Source organism: Pinus tabuliformis, chromosome 8, assembly GCF_031772625.1.
Source record: "Pinus tabuliformis cultivar Carrire ecotype Pingquan chromosome 8, CPIR1, whole genome shotgun sequence".
Classification (NCBI taxonomy): Eukaryota; Viridiplantae; Streptophyta; class Pinopsida; order Pinales; family Pinaceae; genus Pinus; species Pinus tabuliformis.
In genome coordinates, this window is record NC_142294.1 from 301,582,667 (window position 1) to 301,609,479 (window position 26,813).

The 26,813-nt window shown below is 35.2% G+C and overlaps 2 protein-coding genes, 1 long non-coding RNA gene and 2 pseudogenes across 3 annotated transcripts; all 5 read right to left on the reverse strand.

Moving 5' to 3' along the window:
• Positions 1–9,453: 9,453 nt before the first annotated feature.
• Positions 9,454–11,314, reverse strand: LOC149235315 (glyceraldehyde-3-phosphate dehydrogenase, cytosolic-like). Its single transcript, XM_089461354.1, has 7 exons — positions 11,211–11,314; positions 10,964–11,080; positions 10,265–10,413; positions 10,072–10,132; positions 9,886–9,978; positions 9,663–9,810; positions 9,454–9,543 (listed from the first exon to the last, which is right to left on the reverse strand). Exons 1-7 carry the CDS (start codon positions 11,311–11,313, stop codon positions 9,462–9,464), a joined length of 753 nt encoding a protein of 250 aa, XP_089317480.1. The 5' UTR covers position 11,314; the 3' UTR covers positions 9,454–9,461.
• A 2,983-nt stretch (positions 11,315–14,297) lies between these two features.
• On the reverse strand, positions 14,298–17,211 carry LOC149235316 (glyceraldehyde-3-phosphate dehydrogenase, cytosolic-like). The gene is made up of 8 exons (XM_089368513.1): positions 17,173–17,211; positions 16,062–16,177; positions 15,819–15,918; positions 15,152–15,297; positions 14,952–15,046; positions 14,771–14,858; positions 14,549–14,695; positions 14,298–14,425 (listed from the first exon to the last, which is right to left on the reverse strand). The coding sequence occupies exons 1-8, from the start codon at positions 17,209–17,211 to the stop codon at positions 14,344–14,346; spliced, it is 813 nt and encodes a 270-aa protein (XP_089224639.1). The 3' UTR covers positions 14,298–14,343.
• Positions 17,212–19,956: 2,745 nt separating this feature from the next.
• On the reverse strand, positions 19,957–21,964 carry LOC149235317 (glyceraldehyde-3-phosphate dehydrogenase, cytosolic-like; annotated as a pseudogene).
• Positions 21,965–23,015: 1,051 nt separating this feature from the next.
• Positions 23,016–24,884, reverse strand: LOC149235318 (glyceraldehyde-3-phosphate dehydrogenase, cytosolic-like; annotated as a pseudogene).
• Positions 24,885–25,553: 669 nt separating this feature from the next.
• Positions 25,554–26,203, reverse strand: LOC149235319 (uncharacterized). Its single transcript, XR_016268281.1, has 3 exons — positions 26,114–26,203; positions 25,852–25,917; positions 25,554–25,702 (listed from the first exon to the last, which is right to left on the reverse strand). It is a non-coding gene; the product is annotated as an uncharacterized LOC149235319 (long non-coding RNA).
• Between the last annotated feature and the right edge of the window lie 610 nt (positions 26,204–26,813).

Consider the following 26,813-nt stretch of genomic DNA (forward strand, 5'->3'; position numbering starts at 1 on the left):
CTATACCTATACTACCACTTGTACATGTACAACCACTTGTACCTATACTAGTACTCTGTTGCAACTTGTGCATAATCTCCATATATTTGACATGCTGCTGACCTGCTTACAAGATCCTATTCTATAAGTCTGTCCCATAGGAGCTCATAGTTGGTAAGTGATTTACCTATATCCCCCTGCTAAGAGAATATGCCACTCTATTATCTTTTCCTTTAATGTACCTGATCTCAAAATCGAACTCACTGATTGTAGCCAACCACCAAGCATACCTACCATACAGATTCAATTGGTCAAATAGATACCGCAAAACACTGTGATCACTCATCAATATAAACCTCCTACCCAAAAGATAGTGTATCCACATTTTCAATGCATGTATAATCGCTGCCAACTCAAGATCATGTGTGGGGTAAATCTGCTCCTGCTCATTCAATTTTCACGACTCATAACATACCACCTGTCCATCCTGCATAAAGACTCCACAAAGTCCTTTTTTGCAAGAATCTGTGCATACAACAAACTATTTATCCGGATCTACAATATTTAAGGCTGGTGCATGTGTGAACAACTACTTAAGCTGCTCAAAACTAGCCTCACAATCCGCTATCCATTCAAACTTCTTACCTTTACTCTACTATGATTTGATAGGATAAGAAATATGTGAGAAGTTCTTGATGAACCTCCTATAATAGCCTACTAACCCCATGAAATATCTCACCTCATCTACATTCTTGGGATCTACCCACTCCATGATGGCCCTTATCTTTTCTGGATCTACTGCAATTCCTTCCTCAGAGACAACCTGCCTCAAGTAGTGTACCTTAGTCCGAAAGAAATTGCACTTGTTGGGCTTAACATACAATTGATGCTCTCTCAACAATATCAAAACTGTTGGTAAATTCTCGACATGTTCTTTCTCATTTTTAGAATATACCAATATGTCATCAATGAACATAATAACAAACTTATCCAAATGTGGACACAACACACTATTCATCAAGCACATAAATGTACCTGGAACATTAGTTAAGCCAAATGGAACTACACCAAGCTCATAATTCCCATACCTAGTCTGTAAGGTTGTCTTGTAAATGTCCTCCTCTTTGAAGTGTACCTGATAATATCTGGATATGAGATCAATTTTCGAGAACACTGCGACTCCCTTCAACTGATAGAAAAAGTCATCAATCCTTGGTAATGGATACCTGTTCTTGATGGTCACTTTATTCAACTTCCTGTAGTAAATGCATAATCTGAGAGTACCATCTTTCTTCATTACAAAAAAAACCAATGCGCCCCATGGTGATACACTTGGCCTAATGTATCCCTTGTCCAACATTTCCTTCAACTGTAGCTTCAACTCAACCAACTTAGGTGTGATCATCTTGTAAGATGCTTTTAATATCAGAGCTTCCCATGGCACCAACTCAGTAGAAACGTCTACCTCCTTGTGAGGTGGAAACTCTAAATTCTCCTTAGGAAATACATCCTTAAACTGTTGTAAAACTAGGTACTTTCTCAAAACATCTGCATCCTCAACTCCCTTACCCCTGTCAGTAGAAATGTGCACTACAAATAACATAGACCCTTTCTTGCGACTATACTTTGCTTGCATAGCTATTACCATCCTAACTAATGTGCCTTTCTTCTTACCCTGTAAGACTCTTGGTTCTCCATTGTCATCCACTCACTCAATGGCCTTGTCATAGTAATCCACTTTGGTTCTATGAAGGTACAACTAATCCATGCCCAAAAACATACTACATGATCCCAATGGTAATACATTCAAATGTGTTGTGATAGGCATACCATTCAAATCCAATGCATAAGATATTACCCAATGATGAACTCGATTATTTGTACCTGTAGCCCACTACACAAACCAAGATTCTGTATGAAATTCATTACTCAAACCACACTTATTTTCCAAGTCAGAACTAACATAGATATAATTAGATCCAGGTTCAATCAAAATGGAAATAACTTGATCACAAAGCTTACCATCCATCTCAATGATAGATGCCTGGTGGTCTGCCTTTTTGTTATCCAATGATGCATAAATTTGAGGAACACTATGACCAACATCCCCAATAGTCTGTGCATCCTATGCACTATATATATGGGGCCTACCACCCTATTTCTATGAACAATCTCTCCTGCAATGATATTGCGATAAGTTCAACACTCTATAGGCTTCTAGCCTGCGTCCTTGTTCTAATCCTCAGATCGATGATGATGTCCTCTGTCAGATGCATTGAACCTCTTAGGTGCTGTAACATTATCCTTATTACCTGAATCCTATGGTCTTACTCGCTTCTTGTCCCATTTTCCTTTGTTCTTTTCATTTCCTTTCCAATCTCACTTAGTCTCAAATCGATACTTCGATTGTTCATAGAAATGCTTTAGCTTTCGGATGGCCTCCCCCAATGGTCTAGGCTCATTGAACTCAATCCTATCTTTGAATTCCATTGGGAACCCACTAGTGAATCTTTGAATCTTGTCCTTCTCCTCCTTGAGGTAAGGCACATACCTTAATAGCTCCGAGAACTCACTAGTGTACTCATCATCTGTCATAGATCTCATCTTTAGTTCATAGAATTCCTTTGAACTGTCATCAAAATATCTCTGCGATAGGTACTTCCTTTTGAATAGACACTCAAACTCATTCCAAGTCTAGCTCTCCTCCTGTATACCTCTGACATTCTTCACATCTTCCCACCAAATGTCTGCTTTACCTTTGGGACTGAATGTAGCTACTCTAGCTTTCATGTTCTCTGAATAGTCATGCAACATGAAGAACTTCATACCAAGAAACCATGCCTCTGCATCCTGTGATTTCTTCATCTCTCCATCAAATGTTGGTGGCTTTTCTTTCTTAAACTCATTTGGAAAGTATCCCCTATCACTCTTCCTGTACGAATGGTAATGATATCGTTCATCATGTCTGTCAGAACTAGAACTAGAATGGTACTTGTGTCTATCCCTTATCCTATCCAAAGTGTCCAACAATCTACCATGTCTAACCATGTCATCGTTATCTGACATGTCACCAACATGCAACCTACTACCATATGCCCCATTAGTTTTTTCCTCCCGCTCATGGCTGATCTGAAGTCGACCCTGTCACTGTAAATCCGATAAACTCTGAAGTATCATTGCATTTACCTCTGCTATTTTCTCATGTGCCTGTATGATTCTGTCATTATCTACATTATAACTCCTTATTTATTCCTTTAAGCTTCTTAATTTTTCTTCCATATCGAAAGAATTCTTAACACCATACTACTCATCTTATTCATAGGGGGAGTCTTTATAGTCTACCATCTTGTTAGTCATTTGATATTTCTTCTTGCAAGGTATATCATGTCAGCTAAACCAAATCACAATAAACAAACGTACCTTAGTATAGTTTGGGGAGGATACCTCATCTGCAATATCAACAAATCAACGTGATCCATGTATAAAATAATCATGACAACATATAGAAACATAACACATAAGTGTATAACCATGCAACCATCATTCTAGCTAGGGTCCAGTCATCAATGCATGACCTTATCAACAATGCATACCATGACATTATGCATGAAAACAACCACTACATCTATGTACACTTGACCACATGCAAACATTAACGTGCATACGCAATGTGTAACCAACCACACACATACATAAACACATGTAATCAAGCATAAACGAACAATACTTGTAACCAAACCTACAAGAAGGATATTTTGTAACCAAGCATACAAGAATGTAACCAAACATACAAGAATGTAACCAAGCATACCAAATGATACATGTAAATGAGATATAACATGTAACCTGTCTTACACTCACAATGATGCACTCCACAATAGCAACATCAACTTCCATATGATGACATCACTACAACCATGGTCAACATCATGATAATGAAACAAACACATAGAATGCAAGTGTAAGAGACACACATGCAATTGACATGCATGCATAACCAACACACAACCCATCTAGTTCGAAGGGTGAACCATGCTCTAATACCTCTCTGTAACACCCTCCTCCCACATCTACACAAGCAATTGGCCAACCAGGGTAAACATGTGACAAGAGGCCACTATGATATGATTCGATCTCCCAAGTAAAATTAAGGAAGTGGAATTGACATAAACACACCACACAGACATTCAACACCAGCATTAGGACCCACGAGAACCAATCCAACCTTTTTGCCAACCAGTATCTGGGTCCCACTATGATCTTGGACCACTTGACCTCTGGATGCTCTCACAACCCTGCAAGACAACATCTACGGACTATTGTGCACAATGTTATGTCAGCGTCCTCAGGATTTGTGTCACTTTTTCAGGCCCAGAGCCTAGGCCACTTCCCAAAATTGAATGAAATCTTCAGAACAATAAAATAACAGAGAAATGATAGTACAATTGCAATTATTTGAATAAGACCTTGAATGGACCCCTACTAGCCATGACAAACATTTCGTTAAACATATCACGAATATGTAATCTATAGGTGTAAATAACATATCTGAGCATAGGGGTCTCATACTTAGCTGAGAATTGCTAAGAAAAATTGATGCCTCAACACATCAACTTCCATTTCATCCATTACATCATAGATACATTGCCCATTCATTTACAAGTAAAACATGATGAGAGCCATACTTAGCTACTGTCATAAAACTTATATATAACCAACACAATAGCAGTAGAAATACCAATGAAATCATAACCATATAAACCACATATAACCAGTATAATACTCATAGAATTACAAGGAGAAATAACTTCATATTGATGATGAAAAATCCAAACTCGGGATGAGACTTCCACGTTCCACCTGACCGTAGAATGGATGATCCAAATCTCTCTTCATTCATTCACCCCCATGCCATATTTCAAGCATGAATGTGGGATCTCATAGAACACATCAATCCAAAACCATCCAGGGCTTCGAAAGGCCATCCACCTCAACCCATCAAACAATGATTCCACCTCACAGTAGGACATCACAAAACCATCATCAGATTGGTTTCTATCATATCCTTCCAAGGCTGCTATAGTGTTTTTCCAACCAAGGCTTCTAGGACTAGCAACTCAACCAACGACTTTTACCAGTCTTCCAGAGTGTTTTACCAAGCATGGCTTCCAGGACTAGTAACTCAACCCACCAAGGGATTCCAGAGCATTTTTCCAACCAAGGCTTCCAGGACTAGTATCTCAACCCAAGCTATTACATGGCTTCTAAAGCGTTTGTCCAACCAGGGCTTCCAGGACTAATAACTCAACACAAGCTAAGGAAACATGAGAATCAACTAAAACAAAACAAGGAAAACAAGTCCACAATCACCATGGCTATCCAGGAAATTGCAAGGCTAGGCAATCCATTGTCAATCCTGACTATCCTCCATGCCAATGATAGATCACAACCAACAAACCAGATCCATATGCCATGCATGCCAAAACTAGTGATGAAAACATACATGCAACTCGGTACTTGCAAGCAAAATCTGATGTAGCTGCTGATCCCGATGTCTTCTTACACTTTCTTGCTCCAAAACTGAAGTATGCCACACCCTCCAAGAGTGCTCCAAGAAAACTCTCGGTATCCAAGAGTATGAGAGAGAGAGAATAATGAGAGAGCTCCAAAACTGAAGTGACAAATAGTTATCAACTGATCCTCATAAACATTTTTATGAATGAGGTCTCTATTCTCTTCATTTTCCATTATTTCTTTCATTTTGACTTTTCACCTTCATTTTCTCCTAATTTCCGTTATTTTCATAAATAAAATGTCAATTAATGTCTCTTACCTTTCCAAAGTCTTAACCATTGCATTTGCCAATTTCCTTAACCATTAATAATCAAATAAACGCTTACACTAGAATGTCTTGCCCAACATTCATCTTGAAATAAGTGTACCATCAAACTATGGTTATTATTTTTACCTTTATTAACTTTATTACATAGAAATTTTACCAAAAATATTACATAATTGCTCCATTCATCTTTAAATAAGATAGTTATGAACCATTGTTAAAGCAGCATTCACATGTTACTTCCGCTTTTTGGATTGTCCATTATACTCTTGGCAATATTGCGAGTCAATTTTACACTGTCGCGTGAAAATTGGGCACGTGGAAATTCTCAAATTATATATCTATATATATATATATATAGATATATAAGAGAGAGCGCGCAGCTGGTGGGCAACCATTAGGAAATATTAAAAATTAAATTTTTGCAGTGGACTTAAGACTATTTGGAGCTCTGTTATCTTTTTTAAATATGCAGATATGTTTTGAATTTATATTTTAAATGCAATAATGTAATATTTTAAAATATATATTGATGGCATCTTTGCATATTGGGAAGAGAAAGAAGAGTATGCTTTGTATAATTATTTTAGTTTTTTAAAAAATTGTACATTTAAATTATAAGGGACATTATAATTTATGCTTCTTTAAAATCTTTTTTGAATTAAATAAATTATATTTAATACCTTAAAATTATTGAAAAATTAAATTATACAAAGTACACAATTCAACATTTTAATTTTAATAAATTTTAAAAAATTTAATATTAATTTGCACAATTTAGCTTTTAAGTATTTTTAGAATAAATATGCTTATTTAATTAAAAATATACTTTAAATTATAATTTAAAATTATTTTTCTTGGGATAAGGTTTTTTTTTTTTGAACTTGAACAAATAATTTAAGTTCTTTAATTCCAAATAACTTGATTTTCTTTCAATAAAAATAACTATTTACAAATAATAACTTAAAAACTATCCACTACTGATTTGACAATTAATTATAATATAACTTCTCAATATTAAAACAAAAAACTCTCGAAAATATAATATATATATATATATATATATATATATATATATATATATATATATATATATATATATATATATATATCTTCTCAATCTGATCGTTAAAACAAAAACCTCTCAAAAATATAATGGGTTATCTATATATATATATATATATATATGACTCTTCTCCAATCTGATCGATCGGCTTTTGAGGTTTTTCCAAAGATTACGTGAATGAAGACCACGACGGCAGAGGAAGCCTGTCAAATATAGTTATTTGGATAATATTAATATCACTATTTTGTTTGTTCGTATACGATTAAAATTATAATTAAATAGTCAATAACGATGAAAAATTGTTTTTGCTTTTGGGTGCGTGTACGATTAAAATCATAACTAGCATTTGCACCAGATGTTGCAAAGGAAACGTCGTAAGGCATAAAGTGCAGAAATCCATTATCCATATAGTGTGTGCATCAGGTCAATGACCTAAATATCAACATGTCTATTCACTTTTTCTAAATGTTGTAAACGACCAGAATTATAGAAATATTCCTAAATGTGTACCAATATTTATAGGCACACTCCTTATACCTTAAGATTTTTGGTTGCAGCTTCATATTTGGAAGTCTTGAGATTTACCAAAGCTTCAATTCTTGCTTCTTCTCGTTGATATCTGAATTTTACAGACAACTTGAATGCTCACAGATTTTGTTGTGAAAATTATAAATAACAAATGTTAGCAATCTATTAATTTAGAAAAAGCTTTGTCAGCGATAAACGTCTTATAGTGTTTATCAGTACATAGCATTGTAGGTTAGAGCTCATTTCAACTTTAAAAATTGGAAATTGGAAAAAAAAAAAAAAGGAAATTTCACAGAATTGTAATACGATCTTTTAAATGCATTAACACTAAGCGAATGATATGTTCTTTAAAAATGCGCCCATGAAAATCGTTCTCTATTAACGCAAGCAAGAAATATTTAATCACCACTGCAAATTGCTTTGACATTTGTTGTGGCCTTTAACAGTACATCTAACCGGTAAATTTTATGTTCAAAAACACTTTTTTACATTCCTGGTCTAAGTAGAAAATTGTTTTTTGTTAACCAAATTACAGAGACCAATCTGCATGTAGAGGTTGTGTTCACAACAGGCAAACACTTGGTGAAGAAAACGGACAAAAATATCATAGCTTTGGGGGTGGAAAGCTTTGTCATGTTAAGCAAGGCAGAAGTTGACTCAATTCAAAATTTTAATCTCAAGCATGTCACATCCAAGGAGAGTGCCTTTGATCAGGTCCGTACAGAAGGGAAGCCTCTGTGTCAAAAGACTGTAATTGCAGGAATTTCAACTGATAGAAAAGCCTAGTAACTGAAACATTTGGTTCAACATTTAGTCATTCTATGTTTCTTCAATAACATAAACACTGGAGCATGGCAGATTACTCACAATGCTCACACCTTTTTAGAACATTGATTGAAGGGGATTTGGCTTACTTATTCATTTTATATTTCATTGTATATTTAGCAAATTAAAACATAAATTATGGACTAAACAGGAACATGCCCAGGGAAAGAAAATTCTTAGAAAATGGTTGTCGGCATTCTAATCCAAATAATTGGAAAGAATCCCCAATCTTGTCAACTTTAAATGTTGCAAGAATGCCAAATTCATTGTCTATCTTCGATGCTTCAGAAATGTCTCAAATATCAGCTCTAGATCTTCTTCCAGTTACTTATGGTGATTCGATAGATTCTGATGAGAATAATGATGAAGGTCAAGCAACTAAAATAGATTCTCTTTCTGGACTTCCTATTAGTGTCTAGATCTTCTTCCAGTTACTTATAGTGATTCAGTAGATTCTGATGAGAATAATGTTGAAGGTCAAGCAACTAAAACAAATGTTCTTTCTGGACTTCCTATTAGTGTGAGAACACGTGAAAATTGTCAGGAACTTTATGGCATTCCAAATGCCACTAGAAGTGATGTTTGTGCCCAACACCTGCCAGAAGGTCAAAAAAATTTGTCCATGTTAACTGCAAAAATAAAGATAGAAGAAACTCACGATGACCCTATTCAACAAGAACTAAAGAAGAATATAGATATGGGGATTTGTTAAATATTTCAATGGGAAAGGACAAATATAACATGGAGGAAATGTCAAATAATAAACCAAACCAATCATCAGAAAGGAATATAACCTGCCACACATCTGTTGCTGAGTATCATAACAGCTCTAATGAACTCAATGTTGATGAAACTCAAATTTCCTTTATAGTAAAAAGCAATCAGCTACAAAAAGGTATTTTGGTTCCTCCATCTTCTGAATTAGTTCTAATACATTCAATAATCCTGACAAAAGCTTGAAAAAACTTCAATGAGCAATGCTCTTTATATGTTTCTCCCAATACAAAATTAACATTCCCTGCTCAACAAAGGTAGTGTAACGATCCCTAAGCATGTGAATGCATTGGACCACTGATAAGTGCAATTCTTAACTTTAGAGAAGTATGAGTGAAAATTGTGACATGAGTGAGAAAGGATTTTGCCCTTCTGGAATTGGAACCAATAAATCTTACCCAATATACTATATCTGCTTCAAGTTCTTGAAGTTTTTTGGGTTGTTAGTTGTCAAGTCTCTATATGGCACAAGGTTACCATAGCGTCCTCTGTGTAACCAAGAATTCCTTTCAATTTTCCCTCAGATTCTTCCCTATAAAATGAAATGTACCATATATGGTTAAAATAAAATACACAACCTCGAAACTTATTACTGACAAAGATTGTATATATCCTCATCCCTTCCTCTTCTTAGGTGGTAACTGAGACTACTTAATGGCCACCTTGATCTCGTCATAAGTGGTAGACTTCTCAAGTCTAATAGTCAAATCAACAACTGAAACATCTGGTGTGGGTACTCGGAAGGCCATTCCAGTCAACTTTCCATTGAGAGCTGGTAGAACCTTGCCAACAGCCTTCAAAAATACAATCACAATTAGTAGCTATGAGAACATAAAAGGCGATGCTGGTGGGGATTCATATTAACAAAATTATTCTGCTCCTGTACTGCTAGGAATAATGTTAAAACAAGCTCCTCTACCACCTCGCCAGTCCTTGTTTGATGATCCATCAACTGTCTTCTGTGTTGCTGTTTACATACAGAAACATAAGTCAATGCAGCTTGCAAACGCCTTGTATCAATAAAATTCAAGGGCATAATACTAATTCATAGTAAGTGTACCTGTGACGGAATGGACAATTGTCATGAGACCTTCAACAATGCCAAACTTGTCATTGATTACCTACGAGAGAAAATGGAGTGTTTTTGTTCTGTTTTAACATATAGTTCCTCCCCAGCAATATGTAATTTTTCTCATATAAAGACACCTATACAATGAAAACTGTGATAATTTAGTAAAAATATCATTGCAAACCTTAGCCAAGGGAGCCAAGCAGTTAGTAGTACAGCTTGCATTTGAAACAATGTTCAAATCAGATTTGTATTGGTGGTCATTAACCCCAACAACAAACATAGGTGCATCCTTGCTTGGAGCTGAGATAACAACTTTTTTAGCACCTGCCTATTGAAATCAACAAAAAAAAAATTATTGTATGGAGTTCAAATAGTAATTTCCATTGTTGCACTTTATACATTTTGAAATTTACAAAATTAGATATGTTAATAGCCTTTCAAATATTTTTTCATGCACCACAAAAAAAATCATAGAATAGATTGTTCTCCAAAGAAACTGAAAACAAACATATTATTTTTTAATCACTTCTTCAATTTCGAATAGTCACAACTATGGAGCAATTTTAAGGTAACCTTTCATGAGGTGACTGCTCAATTTGAAAGAAGTTTCAACATAGAATAGGGTTGGTTATGCCGATATCAGTCAACACTGTCAATTTTATAAATTGAGAAAGGGCCAAAGCGTACATGCTATTGCCAAATCTCCTTGCTCATGTAGGGAGGGAGCGGTATTACATGTGACAACTCCTTAGTTACCTGAGCCTCAAATATCATTTATCAATTTTAAGGTACATTGTATTTTTAATTAGTAGCATGTCGGATAAACTTTGAGGGAAAAAATCAATTATAATTGAATTGTGGAATGGTAATATTCAAAACTTCAACTGAGCACCTGTTTTCTCTTTGTCGGTGAAGACACCTGTGGATTCAACCACATACTCTGTGCCGACCTCGCCCCATGGTATTTCGTCAGGATTTCTATAGTTTTCAAACCAAACTGTGAACAGTTGGACAAATGGGAACAAATAGACAATGTCAGCACTTACCTCTGTTCGTGCCTAAGCTCAAGCAATAATTGACCTAAGAAACTCTCATTGATCTCCATAGACAAGTGTTTTCCCTGAAACCGAATACAGCAACAGATTTTTCTCCAAAGATTAAAGTTTTCGAGTCTTTGACCTTGACTTCATGATGCTTCCACTGTCTGTGGACACTATCATACTTGAACATATAATTCCGAAAAATAACAGAGGCACAGAAATTACTACAGAGATCTCGAGTGGGCAAAATATGGTAGAAGAAACCTATCAAACGAGTTAATAAAATCTTCTTGTTTCAGTTTGTCTGTATAACATAAATGCTGTTGGGAATAAATCGAGGAACAATCTTAGGTAGATGATCCAAAATTCATCGGGAGAATGATCTGCAAAGATGCCTAAATTTCAATGAAGAATTCCTCTTAGATAGATAAATAAGGAAGAAGAGAAAAATTTCTCATTTAAAAGGACTTTACCAAAGAATAATGTAAAAAGGTTGTTCTCTTTATTTCCGTTGAAATACAGTAACAACACTTTATGAATAAAATTGGCATTGCCACCAATCCAAAAGAAATGCTTCTTGAGTGCTATCTTTTATCAGTTTAGGTAAATTAATCTACACCTTCCAAAAGCGTTACCACAGCTAAAAAAATTCGAGCACTGTATTTTTGGAAATGAACAGATATAGCAGTTGAAAAGAGAATTACAAGTCTGTCAAATGCAGATCTGCTAGATTATTAACAGTTCCACTTAACATATTATTCTGCAAATGCCTGCAAGCAAACCTAAAATATTTCAGAATGTTTCAAGAATAGCCCCTACTCAAGTAAAAGAAAGCTTATTAGTCATTTAAGCTCTGTATCTGCCAAGAAAAATGTATGTAACTTACAGAGAAGAAAGACTTGTCAAATCGCTCATGGGGGCAGGGAATGGATCACTAAAATTATTAGAAGAGAAATCTCTGCAAAAGCAAAGATCGATTGAAAATATTCTAAAGCTCATAGTAATTATAACAAAATATGAACTGATACAGTTTTCAAACAGAAATTAAGAAACACTCAAAAGATCAAATGAAAATACTTACAGAATAACCTATAAGACCCAGAAAAATGTCTGGAATTGCACCCGTTAATTGATTATTATTGACAATCCTGCAAGGATTGTAATTATTTGCATTAGTTGTATTGCATTTCTACAACTTTTGATGAAAAAAATCATAATACAATTTGCCATTACTTACAAATCAGAGAGTAATGTTAAAGTTGATAAATAATATGGAAGGCTTTCAGTCAATTGATTACCAGAAAGCAACCTGCCAATTGCAAAAATCATTGGCCTTATTGTGCACTAGCCACCTTTTATTGGATATTGCATCATCATATACTATAAAATCTAATAAAAGAACAGCCTATTGCCCAAATTCTACAAAGCATGCTACCGAAGCATTGCCAAAACATCTAATAATTGCCTACAAGCTTACAGGCATTGTAAGTGAGGTGGATGTTGAAGAGGAACAACATCTCCAATATGATTATTGGTAAGATCCCTGCATTATGTCACAATAGCGGCTCTCAACTTTGAAATCTAGTACAAACTCATCTGCTGCTTTTTTTAACAGGCATTCCTTCCCAGTTAGTTTCAAGGAAAGGATTGCACAGTAAATCATTGAACTAATTTGAAGGTTTCATCTTGCTACTTACAGAGTTATTAAAGCTGTGAAGTTTACCAATGAATAACCCAGCTGTCCTCCAATATTTAAACCAGGAAGAACACTGATTATCCAGTGTCAATCTCAGTACAAAGTCCATAAAAAGCAAGGCAGAAGTTGACTCAATTCAAAATTTTAATCTCAAGCATGTCACATCCAAGGAGAATGCCTTTGATCAGGTCCGTACAGAAGGGAAGCCTCTGTGTCAAAAGACTGTAATTGCAGGAATTTCAACTGATAGAAAAGCCTAGTAACTGAAACATTTGGTTCAACATTTAGTCATTCTATGTTTCTTCAATAACATAAAACACTAGAGCATGGTAGATGACTCACAATGCTCACACCTTTTTAGAACATTGATTGAAGGGGATTTGGATTACTTATTCGTTTTATATTTCATTGTATATTTAGCAAATTAAAACATAAATTATGGACTAAACAGGAACATGCCCAGGGACAAAAAATTCTTATAAAATGGTTGTCGGCGTTCTAATCCAAAGAATTGGAAAGAATCCCCAAACTTGTCAACTTTAAATGTTGCAAGCATGCCAAAGTCATTGTCTATCTTCAGTGGTTCAGAAATGTCTCAAATATCAGCTCTAGATCTTCTTCCGGTTATTTATGGTGATTCGATAGATTCTGATGAGAATAATGATGAAGGTCAAGCAACTAAAATAGATTCTCTTTCTGGACTTCCTATTAGTGTCTAGATCTTCTTCCAGTTACTTATAGTGATTCAGTAGATTCTGATGAGAATAATGATGAAGGTCAAGCAACTAAAACAAATGTTCTTTCCAGACTTCCTATTAGTGTGAGAACACTTGAAAATTTTCAGGAACTTTATGGCATTCCAGATGGCACTAGAAGTGATGTTTGTGTCAAACACCTTCCAGAAGGTCAAAAAATTTTGTCCACATTAACTGCAAAAATAAATATAGAAGAAACTCATGATGACCCTATTCAACAAGAACTATAGAAGAATATAGATATGGGTATTTGTTAAATATTTCAATGGGAAAGGAGAAATATAACATGGAGGAAATGTCAAATAATAAACCAAACCAATCATCAGAAAGGAATATAACCTGCCACACATCTGTTGCTGAGTATCATAACAACTCTAATGAACTCAATGTTGATGAAACTCAAATTTCCTTTATAGTAAAAAGCAATCAGCTACAGAAAGGTATTTTGGTTCCTCCATCTTCTGAATTAGTTCTAATACATTCAATAATCCTAACAAAAGCTTGAAAAAACTTCAATGAGCAATGCTCTTTATATGTTTCTCCCAATACAAAATTATCATTCCCTGTTCAACAAAGGTAGTGAAACGATCCCTAAGCCTGTGAATGCATTGGACCACTCATAAGTACAATTCTTAACTTTAGAGAAGTATGAGTGAAAATTGTGACATGAGTGAGAAATGATTTTTCTCTTCTAGAATTGGAAACAATAAATCTTACCCAATATACTATATCTTCTTCAAGTTCTTGAAGTTTTTTGGGTTGTTAGTTGTCAAGTCTCTATATGGCACAAGGTTACCACAGTGTCCTCTGTGTAACCAAGAATTCCTTTCAATTTTCCCTCAGATCCCTCCCTATAAAATGAAATGCACCATATATAGTTAAAATGAAATAGACAATCTCGAAACTTATTCCTGACAGAGATTGTATATATCCTCATCCCTTCCTCTTCTTAGGGGGTAACTAAGACTACTTACTTAATGGCTGCCTTGATCTCGTCATAAGTGGCAAACTTCTCAAGTCTAATAGTCAAATCAACAACTAAAACATCTGGTGTGGGTACTCCTAAGGACATTCCAGTCAAATTTCCATTGAGAGCTGGTAGAACCTTGCCAACAGCCTTCAAAAATACAATCACAATTAGTAGCTGTGAGAACATAAAATGCGATGCTGGTGGGGATTCATATTAACAAAATTTTGCTGCTCCTGTACTGCTAGGAATAATGTTAAAACCAGCTCCTCTGCCACCTCGCCAGTCCTTGTTTGATGGTCCATCAATTATCTTCTATGTTGTTGTTTACATACAAAAACATAAGTCAATGCAGCTTGCAAACGCCTTGTATCAATAAAATTCAAGGGCATAATACTAGTTCATAGTAAGTGTACCTGTGATGGAATGGACAGTTGTCATGAGACCTTCAACAATGCCAAACTTGTCATTGATTACCTGCCAGAGAAAACAGAGTGTTTTTGTTCTCTTTTAACATATAGTTCCTCCCCAGCAATATGTAATTTTTCTCATATAAATACACCTATACAATGAAAACTGTGATAATTTAGTAAAAATATCATTGCAAAACTTAGCCAAGGGAGCCAAGCAGTTAGTAGTATAAGTTGCATTTGAAATAATGTTAAAATCAGATTTGTATTGGTGCTCATTAACCCCAACAACAAACATAGGTGCATCCTTGCTTGGAGCTGAGATAACAACTTTTTTAGCACCTACCTATTAGAAATCAACAAAAACAAATTTATTATATGGAGTTCAAATTGTAATTTCCATTGTTTCACTTTATACCGTTTGAAATTTACAAAATTAGATATGTTAATAGCCTTTCAAATATTTTTACATGCACCACAAAAAAGTCATAGAATAGATTGTTCTCCAAAGAAACTGAAAACAAACATGTTATTTTTTAATCACCTCGTCAATTTCGAATAGTCACAACTATGGAGCAATTTTAAGGTAACCTTTCATGAGGTGACTGCTCAATTTGAAAGAAGTTTCAACTTAGAATAGGGTTGGTTATGCCGATATTAGTCAACAGTGTCAATTTTATAAATTGAGAAAGAGCCAAAGTGGACATGCTATTACAGGTATTACATGTGACAACTCCTTAGTTACCTGCGCCTCAAATATCATTTATCAACTTTTAGGTACATTGTATTTTTAATTAGTAGCATGTCGAACAAACTTTGAAGGAAAAAATCAATTATAATTGAATTGTGGAATGGTAATATTCAAACCTTCAAGTGAGCACCTGTTTTCTCTTTGTCGGTGAAGACACCTGTGGATTCAACCACATACTCTTCGCCGACCTCGCCCCATGGTATTTCGTCAGGATTTATACAGTTTTCAATCCAAAATGTGAACATTTGGACAAATGGGAACAAATAGACAATGCAAGCACTTACACTCTGTTCATGCCTAAGCTCAAGCAATAATTGAACTAAGAAACTCTCATTGATCTCCATAAACAAGTGTTTTACCTGAAACCGGATACAGCAACGGATTTTTCTCCAAAGAGTAAAGTTTTCGAGTCTTTGACCTTGACTTCATGATGCTTCCACTGTCCATGGACACTATCATACTTGAACATATAATTCTGAAAAATAACCGAGGCACAGAAATTACTACAGAGATCTTGAGTGGGCAAAATATGGTAGAAGAAAGCTATCAAACGAGTTAATAAAATCTTCGTGTTTCAATTTGTCCGTAAAACATAAATGCTGTTGGGAATAAATTGAAGAACAAAAAATGTAAAACGAAGAACAATCTTCAGGTAGACGATCCAAAATTCATCAGGAGAATGATGTGAAAATATGCATAAATTTCAATGAATAATTCCTCCTAGATAGATAAATAAGGAAGAAGAGAAAAATTGCTCATTTAAAAGGAATTTAACAAAGAATAATGTATATATTATACAAGCGGACTTTGCCAAAGAATAATGTATTCATTATACAAACGAACTCAAATATTCTTGAAAGATACCGTATATAATGATCAAGTAGGATTTGAAATTTCTACATTCAGGAAAGCCATGGATGAAATTTCCCCCCAGAGATTTAATGGAGCCCGTTTCAGAGGTATGATGGAGTCCGTTTAATAGGTATGTTAGGGCGGCACAGGAGCCCGTTCCACATCTTTATAAAATATCTTCTCCTCATTTTCATATTTATCCCTGTTTTTATATTTCTTTTCCACTCCTGAATTCCTTTCATGTTTCCTTGTTACAAAGAACATAATAATAAGCACAGCTGCAATGACAGTTAACAACCCTACTACTGCAATACCAACAATCCTCCCACTAGTTAAATATTTGTTTTTTCTTTCATCGTGGGAACTCTTTCCTGATGATGAATTATGCCCAGGGCTTCTTGGGGATGACGGGGAAATAGAAGAAGGTGGTGGAGGGGCAGGAGATGTGTCAAACCGGTTGCCACCATACATATCAATATAGGGATGATGAAAGTTAAGAACCCTTGTGCCCAGGTTGTCCACAATCCAGAAATGACAAAGATAAAGATGCATAACAAGCAAGGTGATCAAACATTTTTGAAATTTGCACGAGTTATCCGAAATGTTGCATATCCTTACTTGAAGTTTGTAATCGTCAACAATTTTGGAGGCATCCATCCAGTAAAAAGGTTGTTCTCTATATTTCTGTTGAAATACAGTAACAACATTTTATGAATTAAATTGGCATTGCCACCAATCCAAAAGAAATGCTTCTTGAGTGATATCTTTTATCAGTTTCTGTAAATTAATCTACACCTTCCAAAAATTTTACCACAGCTAAAAAAATTCGAGCATTGCATTTCTGGAAATGAGCAGATATAGTAGTTGAAAAGAGAATTACAAGTCTGTCAAATGTAGATATGCTAGATTATTAACAGTTCCACTTAACATATTATTCTGCAAATGCCTGCAAGCAAACCTAAAATATTTCAGAATGTTTCAAGAACAACCCCTACTCAAGTAAAAGAAAGCTTATTAGCCATTTAAGCTCTGTATCTGCCAAGAAAAATGTATGTAACTTACAGAGAAGAAAGACTTGTCAAATCACTCATGGGGGCAGGGAGTGGACCACTAAAATTGTTAGAAGAGAAATCTCTACAAAAGCAAAGATCGATTGAAAATATTCTAAAGCTCATACTAATTATAACAAAATATGAACTGATACAGTTTTCAAACCGAAGTTAAGAAACACTCAAAAGATCAAATGAAAATACTTACAGATTAACTAAACCTGTAAGAGCCAGAAAAATGTCTGGAATTGCACCCGTTAATTGATTATTATTGACAATCCTACAAGGATTGTAAGTATTTGCATTAGTTGTATTGCATTTCTACAACTTTTGATGAAAAAAATCAAAACACAATTTGCCATTACTTACAAATCAGAGAGTAATGTTAAAGTCGATAAAGAATATGGAAGGCTTCTAGTCAATTGATTACCAGGAAGCAACCTGCCAATTGCAAAAATCATTGGCCTTATTGTGCACTAGCCACCTTCCATTGTATATTGCATCATCATATACTATAAAATCTAATAAAAGAACTCCCTATTGCCCAAATTCTACAAAGCATGTTCCCGAAGCATTGCCAAAACATCTAGTAATTGCCTACAAGCTTACAGGCGTTGTAAGTGAGGTGGAAGTTGAAAAGGAACAACATCTCCAATATGATTATTGGTAAGATCCCTGCATTATGTCATAATAGCGGCTGTCAACTTTGCAATATAGTACAAACTCATCTGCTGCTTTTTTTAACAGGCATTCCTTCCCAGTTAGTTTCAAGGAAAGGATTGCACAGTAAATCATTGAGCTAATTTGAAGGTTTCATCTTGCTACTTACAGATTTATTAAAGCTGTGAAGTTTACCAATGAATAACCCAATTGTCCTCCAATATTTAAACCAGGAAGAACACTGATTATCCAGTGTCAATCTCAGTACAAAGTCCATAAAAATCAAGGCAGAAGTTGACTCAATTCAAAATTTTAATCTCAAGCATGTCACATCCAAGGAGAGTGCCTTTGATCAGGTCCGTACAGAAGGGAAGCCTCTGTGTCAAAAGACTCTAATTGCAGGAATTTCAGCTGGTAGAAAAGCCTAGTAACTGAAACATTCGGTTCAACATTTAGTCATTCTATTTTTCTTCAATAACATAAAACACTGGAGCATGGCAGATGACTCACAATGCTCACAACTTTTTAGAACATTGATTGAAGGGGATTTGGCTTACTTATTTGCTTTATATTTCATTGTATATTTAGCAAATTAAAACATAAATTATGGACTAAACAGGAACATGCCCACGGACAAAAAATTCTTAGAAAATGGTTGTCGGCATTCTAATCCAAGGAATTGGAAAGAATCCCCAAACTTGTAAACTTTAAATGTTGCAAGCATGCCAAATTCATTGTCTATCTTCAGTGCTTCAGAAATGTCTCAAATATCAGCTCTAGATCTTCTTCCAGTTACTTATGGTGATTCGATAGATTCTGATGAGAATAATGATGAAGGTCAAGAAACTAAAACAGATGCTCTTTCTGGACTTCCTATTAGTGTCTAGATCTTCTTCCAGTTACTTATAGTGATTCAGTAGATTCTGATGAGAATAATGATGAAGGTCAAGCAACTAAAACAAATGTTCTTTCCAGACTTCCTATTAGTGTGAGAACACGTGAAAATTCTCAGGAACTTTATGGCATTCCAAATGCCACTAGAAGTGATGTTTGTGCCCAACACCTACCAGAAGGTCAAAAAATTTTGTCCATGTTAACTGCAAAAATAAATATAGAAGAAACTCACGATGACCCTATTCAACAAGAACTAAAGAAGAATATAGATATGGGGATTTGTTAAATATTTCAATGGGAAAGGACAAATATAACATGGAGGAAATGTCAAATAATAAACCAAACCAATCATCAGAAAGGAATATAACCTGCCGCACATCTGTTGCTGAGTATCATAACAGCTCTAATGAACTCAATGTTGATGAAACTCAAAATTTCCTTTATAGTAAAAAGCAATCAGCTACAGAAAGGTATTTTGCTTCCTCCATCTTCTGAATTAGTTCTAGTACATTCAATAATCCTGACAAAAGCTTGAAAAAACTTCAATGAGCAATGCTCTTTATATGTTTCTCCCAATACAAAATTATCATTCCCTGTTCAACAAAGGTAGTGAAACGATCCCTAAGCCTGTGAATGCATTGGACTGCTGATAAGTACAATTCTTAACGTTAGAGAAGTATGAGCAAAAATTGTGACATGAGTGAGAAAGGATTTTGCTCTTCTGGAATTGGAAACAATAAATCTTACCCAATATACTATATCTTCTTCAAGTTCTTGAAGTTTTTTGGGTTGTTAGTTGTCAAGTCTCTATATGGCACAAGGTTACCACAACGTCCTCTGTGTAACCATGAATTCCTTTCAATTTTCCCTCAGATCCCTCCCTATAAAATGAAATACACCATATATAGTTAAAATGAGATACACAACCTCGAAACTTATTCCTGACAGAGATTGTACATATCCTCATCCCTTCCTCTTCTTAGGGGGTAACTGAGACTACTTAATTAATGGCCGCCTTGATCTCGTCATAAGTGGCAGACTTCTCAAGTCTAATAGTCAAATCAACAATTGAAACATCTGGTGTGGGTACTCGGAAGGCCATTCCAGTCAACTTTCCATTGAGAGCTGGTACCACCTTGCCAACGACCTTCAAAAATACAATCACAATTAGTAGCTATGAGACCATAAAATGCGATGCTGGTGGGGATTCATATTAACAAAATTCTGTTGCTCCTGTACTGCTAGGAATAATGTTAAAACCAGCTCCTCTGCCACCTCGCCAGTCCTTGTTTGATGGTCCATCAATTGTCTTCTGTGTTGCTGTTTACATACAGAAACATAAGTCAATGCAGCTTGCAAACGCCTTGTATCAATAAAATTCAAGGGCATAATACTAGTTCATAGTAAGTGTACCTGTGATGGAATGGACAGTTGTCATGAGACCTTCAACAATTCCAAACTTGTCATTGATTACCTGCCAGAGAAAACAGAGTGTTTTTGTTCTCTTTTAACATATAGTTCCTCCCTAGCAATATGTAATTTTTCTCATATAAAGACACCTATACAATGAAAACTGTGATAATTTAGTAAAAATATCATTGCAAACCTTAGCCAAGGGAGCCAAGCAGTTAGTAGTACAGCTTGCATTTGAAACAATGTTCAAATCAGATTTGTATTGGTGCTCATTAACCCCAACAACAAACATAGGTGCATCCTTGCTTGGAGCTGAGATAACAACTTTTTTAGCACCTGCCTATTAGAAATCAACAAAAAAAAAATTATTATATGGAGTTCAAATTGTAATTTCCATTGTTGCACTTTATACCATTTGAAATTTACAAAATTAGATATGTTAATAGCCTTTCAAATATTTTTGCATGCACCACAAAAAAAATCATAGAATAGATTGTTCTCCAAAGAAACTGAAAACAAACATGTTATTTTTTAATCACCTCATCAATTTTGAATAGTCACAACTATGGAGCAATTTTAAGGTAACCTTTCATGAGGTGACTGCTCAATTTGAAAGAAGTTTCAACTTAGAATAGGGTTGGTTATGTCGATATCAGTCAACAGTGTCAATTTTATAAATTGAGAAAGAGCCAAAGCGGACATGCTATTGCCAAATCTCCTTGCTCATGTAGGGAGGGAGCGGTATTACATGTGACAACTCCTTAGTTACCTGCGCCTCAAATATCATTTATCAACTTTTAGGTACATTGTATTTTTAATTAGTAGCATGTCGAATAAACTTTGAAGGAAAAAATCAATTATAATTGAATTGTGGTATGGTAATATTCAAACCTTCAAGTGAGCACCTGTTTTCTCTTTGTCGGTGAAGACACCTATGGATTCAACCACATACTCTGCGCCAACCTCACCCCATGGTATTTCTTCAGGATTTCTAAAGTTTTCAAACCAAAATGTGAACAGTTGGACAAATGGGAACAAATAGACAATGTTAGCACTTACACTCTGTTCATGCCTAAGCTCAAGCAATAATTGACCTAAGAAACTCTCATTAATCTCCATAAACAAGTGTTTTACCTGAAACAGAATACAGCAACAGATTTTTCTCCAAAGAGTAAAGTTTTCGTGTCTTTGACCTTGACTTCATGATGCTTCCACTATCCGTGGACACTATCATACTTGAACATATAATTCTGAAAAATAACAGAGGCACAGAAATTACTGCAGAGATCTTGAGTGGGAAAAATATGGTAGAAGAAAGCTATCAAACGAGTTAATAAAATCTTCCTGTTTCAGTTTGTCCATAAAACATAAATGCTATTGGGAATAAATCGAAGAACAAAAAATGTAAAACGAAGAACAATCTTCAGGTAGACGATCCAAAATTCATCAGGAGAATGATGTGCAAATATGCCTAAATTTCAATGAAGAATTCCTCCTAGAGATATAAATAAGGAAGAAGAGAAAAATTTCTCATTTAAAAGGACTTTACCGAAGAATAATGTATATATTATACAAGCGGACTTTGCCAAAGAATAATGTATTCATTATGCAAACGAACTCAAATATTCTTGAAAGATACCGTATATAATGATCAAGCAGGATTTGAAATCTCTACATTCAGGAAAGCCATGGATGAAATTTCCCCCCAGAGATTTGACGGAGCCCGTTTCAGATGTATGATGGAGCAAGTTTCAAAGGTATGTCAGGGCGGCATGGGAGCTAGTTCCAAATCTTTATAAAATATCTTCTCCTCATTTTTATATTTAACCCTGCCTTTATATTTCTTTTCCACACCTAAATTCCTTTCATTTCCTTGTTACAAAGAACATAATAATAAGCATAGATGCAATGATAGTTAACAGCCCTGCTACTGCAATACCAACAATCCTCGCACTAGTTAAATATTTGCTTTTTCTTTCAACCAAACCAAACCAATCATCAGAAAGGAATATAACCTGCCACACATCCGTTGCTGAGTATCATAACAGCTCTAATGAACTCAATGTTGATGAAACTCAAATTTCCTTTATAGTAAAAAGTAATCAGCTACAGAAAGGTATTTTGGTTCCTCCATCTTCTGAATTATTTCTAATACATTCAATAATCCTGACAAAAGCTTGAAAAAACTTCAATGAGCAATGCTCTTTATATGTTTCTCCCAATACAAAATTATCATTCCCTGTTCAACAAAGGTAGTGAAACGATCCCTAAGCCTGTGAATGCATTAGACCACTGATAAGTACAATTCTTAACTTTAGCGAAGTATGAGTGAAAATTGTGACATGAGTGAGAAAGGATTTTGCTCTTCTGGAATTGGAAACAATAAACCTTACCCAATATACTATATCTTCTTCAAGTTCTTGAAGTTTTTTGGGTTGTTAGTGGTCACGTCTCTATATGGCACAAGGTTACCACAACATCCTCTGTGTAACCAAGAATTCCTTTCAATTTTCCCTCAGATCCCTCCATATAAAATGAAATGCACCATATATAGTTAAAATGAAATACACAACCCCGAAACTTATTCCTGACAGAGATTGTATATATCATCATCCCTTCCTCTTCTTAGGGGGTAACTGAGACTACTTACTTAATGGCCACCTTGATCTCGTCATAGGTGGCAGCCTTCTCAAGTCTAATAGTCAAATCAAAAACTGAAACATCTGGTGTGGGTACTCGGAAGGCCATTCCAGTCAACCTTCCATTGAGAGCTGGTAGAACCTTGCCAACAACCTTCAAAAATACAATCACAATTAGTAGCTGTGAGAACATAAAATGCGATGCTGGTGGGGATTCATATTAACAAAATTTTGCTACTCCTGTACTGCTAGGAATAATGTTAAAGCCAGCTCCTCTGCCACCTCACCAGTCCTTGTTTGATGGTCCATCAATTGTCTTCTGTGTTGTTGTTTACATACAGAAACATAAGTCAATGCAACTTGCAAACGCCTTGTATCAATTAAATTCAAGGGCATAATACTAGTTCATAGTAAGTGTACCTGTGATGGAATGGACAGTTGTCATGAGACCTTCAACAATGCCAATCTTGTCATTGATTACCTGCCAGAGAAAACAGAGTGTTTTTTTTCTCTTTTAACATATAGTTCCTCCGCAACAATATGTAATTTTTTTCATATAAAGACACCTATACAATGAAAACTGTGATAATTTAGTAAAAATATCATTGCAAACCTTAGCCATGGGAGCCAAGCAGTTAGTAGTACAGCTTGCATTTGAAACAATGTTCAAATCAGATTTGTATTGGTGCTCATTAACCCCAGCAACAAACATAGGTGCATCTTTGCTTGGAGCTGAGATAACAACTTTTTTAGCGCCTGCCTATTAGAAATCAACAAAAAAAAATAAAAAAATATGGAGTTCAAATTGTAATTTCCATTGTTGCACTTTATGCCATTTGAAATTTACAAAATTAGATATGTTAATAGCCTTTCAAATATTTTTGCATGCACCACAAAAAAAATCATAGAATAGATTGTTCTCCAAAGAAACTGAAAACAAACATGTTATTTTTTAATCACCTCGTCAATTTAGAATAGTCACAACTATGGAGCAATTTTAAGGTAACCTTTCAAGAGGTGACTGCTCAATTTGAAAGAAGTTTCAACTTAGAATAGGGTTGGTTATGTCGATATCAGTCAACAGTGTCAATTTTATAAATTGAGAAAGAGCCAAAGCGAACATGCTATTGCCAAATCTCCTTGCTCATGTAGGGAGGGAGCGGTATTACATGTGACAACTCCTTAGTTACCTGCGCCTCAAATATCATTTATCAACTTTTAGGTACATTGTATTTTTAATTAGTAGCATGTCGAATAAACTTTGAAGGAAAAAATCAATTATAATTGAATTGTGGAATGGTAATATTCAAACCTTCAAGTGAGCACCTTTTTTCTCTTTTTCGGTGAAGACACCTGTGGATTCAACCACATACTCTGCGCCGACCTCGGCCCATGGTATTTCGTTAGGATTTCTACAGTTTTCAAACCAAAATGTGAACAGTTGGACAAACGGGAACAAATAGACAATGTCAGCACTTACACTCTGTTCATGCCTAAGCTCAAGTAATAATTGACCTAATAAACTCTCAGTGATCTCCATAAACAAGTGTTTTACCTGAAACCAAATACAAAAATAGATTTTTCTCCAAAGAGTAAAGTTTTCGAGTCTTTGACCTTGACTTCATGATGCTTCCACTGTCCGTGGACACTATCATACTTGAACATATAATTCTGAAAAATAACAGAGGCACAGAAATTACTGCAGAGATCTTGAGTGGGCAAAATATGGTAGAAGAAAGCTATCAAGCGAGTTATAAAATCTTCCTATTTCAGTTTGTCCGTAAAATATAAATGTTGTTGGGAATAAATCGAAGAAAAAAAAATGTAAAACGAAGAACAATCTTTAGGTAGACAATCCAAAATTCATCAGGAGAATGATGTGCAAATATGCCTAAATTTCAATGAAGAATTCCTCCTAGAGAGACAAATAAGGAAGAAGAGAAAAATTGATCATTTAAGAGGACTTTACCAAAGAATAATGTATATATTATACAAGCGGACTGTGCCAAAGAATAATGAATTCATTATGCAAACGAACTCAAATATTCTTGAAAGATACTGTATATAATGATCAAGCAGGATTTGAAATTTCTACATTCAGGAAAGCCATGGATGAAATTTCCCCCCAGAGATTTGATGGAGCCCGTTTCAAAGGTATGTCAGGGCGGCACGGGAGCCCGTTCCACATCTTTATAAAATATCTTCTCCTCATTCTTATATTTATCCCTGCCTTTATATTTCTTTTCCACACCTGAATTACTTTCATGTTTCCTTGTTACAAAGAACATAATAATAAGCACAACTGCAATGACAGTTAACAACCCTGCTACTGCAATACCAGCAATCCTCCCACTAGTTAAATATTTGCTTTTTCTTTCATCGTGGGAACTCTTTCCTGATGATGAATTATGCCCAGGGCTTCTTGGGGATGATGGAGAAATAGAAGAAGGTGGTGGAGGGGCAGGAGATGTGTCAAACCGGTTGCCACCATACCTGTCAATATAGGGATGATGAAAGTTAAGAACCCTTGTGCCCAGGTTATCCACAATCCAGAAATGACAAAGATCAAGATGCATAACAAGCAAGGTGATCAAACATTTTTGAAATTTGCACGAGTTATCCGAAATGTTGCATATCCTTACTTGAAGTTTGTAATTGTCAACAATTTTGGAGGCATCCATCCAGTAAAAAGGTTGTTCTCTATATTTCTGTTGAAATACAGTAACAACATTTTATGAATAAAATTGGCATTGCCACCAATCCAAAAGAAATGCTTCTTGAGTGCTATCTTTTATCAGTTTCTGTAAATTAATCTACACCTTCCAAAAATTTTACCACAGCTAAAAAAATTCGAGCATTGCATTTCTGGAAATGAACAGATATAGTAGTTGAAAAGAGAATTACAAGTCTGTCAAATGCAGATCTGCTAGATTATTAACAGTTCCACTTAACATATTATTCTGCAAATGCCTGCAAGCAAACCTAAAATATTTCAGAATGTTTCAAGAACAGCCCCTACTCAAGTAAAAGAAAGTTTATTAGTCATTTAAGCTCTGTATCTTCCAAGAAAAATGTATGTAACTTACAGAGAAGAAATACTTGTCAAATCGCTCATGGAGGCAGGGAGTGGACCACTAAAATTGTTAGAAGAGAAATATCTTCAAAATCAAAGATCGATTGAAAATATTCTAAAGCTCATACTAATTATAACAAAATATGAACTGATACAGTTTTCAAACCGAAGTTTTTTTTTCTCGTTAAGACTAATTCTATTAAGCAGTAAAATATTGTACAAGAGGATACATTCCAGAGAAGCAAGAAACCGGCAACCGGAAATGATAGGACTATCAACCTCGGTTCCGGGAAAAGAGTGAAGCAAGCAGGGAGCTACAACTAGTCACTAAAGCATGAGAAGCATTGAGTGCTACCCTAAAAGAGTAGGGGTTTCAACACGAAGCTTTTTCCCTTTCCTTTTTTTAACTTCAACCCAGCCACTTTGGGGTGGATGGGCGATTACAACTTGCAGATTGGGGTCCTCCACGGGGGGGCTCTCCTTTTCTGAGTCCGAGGAAGAGGACAAATGGACACGTTTTTGAGCAATAGC

Excerpts from the sequence above, each read along its gene's own strand:
- LOC149235316 (XM_089368513.1), bottom strand. The coding sequence starts at position 17,211 with ATGGATGCCTCCAAAATTGTTGACGATTACAAACTTCAA. Across the intron at positions 15,298-15,818 it reads AAACAGGTGCTCACTTGAAG|GTAGGTGCTAAAAAAGTTGT; the intron begins GTTTGAATATTA and ends GATTTCTAATAG. Across the intron at positions 14,426-14,548 it reads GAGATCAAGGCAGCCATTAA|GGAGGGATCTGAGGGAAAAT; the intron begins GTAAGTAGTCTT and ends TTCATTTTATAG.
- LOC149235315 (XM_089461354.1), bottom strand. The coding sequence starts at position 11,313 with ATGTTCAAGTATGATAGTGTCCACAGACAGTGGAAGCATCATGAAGTC. Across the intron at positions 11,081-11,210 it reads AAAATCTGTTGCTGTATTCG|TTTGGTTTGAAAACTATAGA; the intron begins GTTTCAGGGAAA and ends AACTGTTCACAG. Across the intron at positions 9,979-10,071 it reads AATTGTCCATTCCGTCACAG|CAACACAGAAGACAGTTGAT; the intron begins GTACACTTACTA and ends GTATGTAAACAG.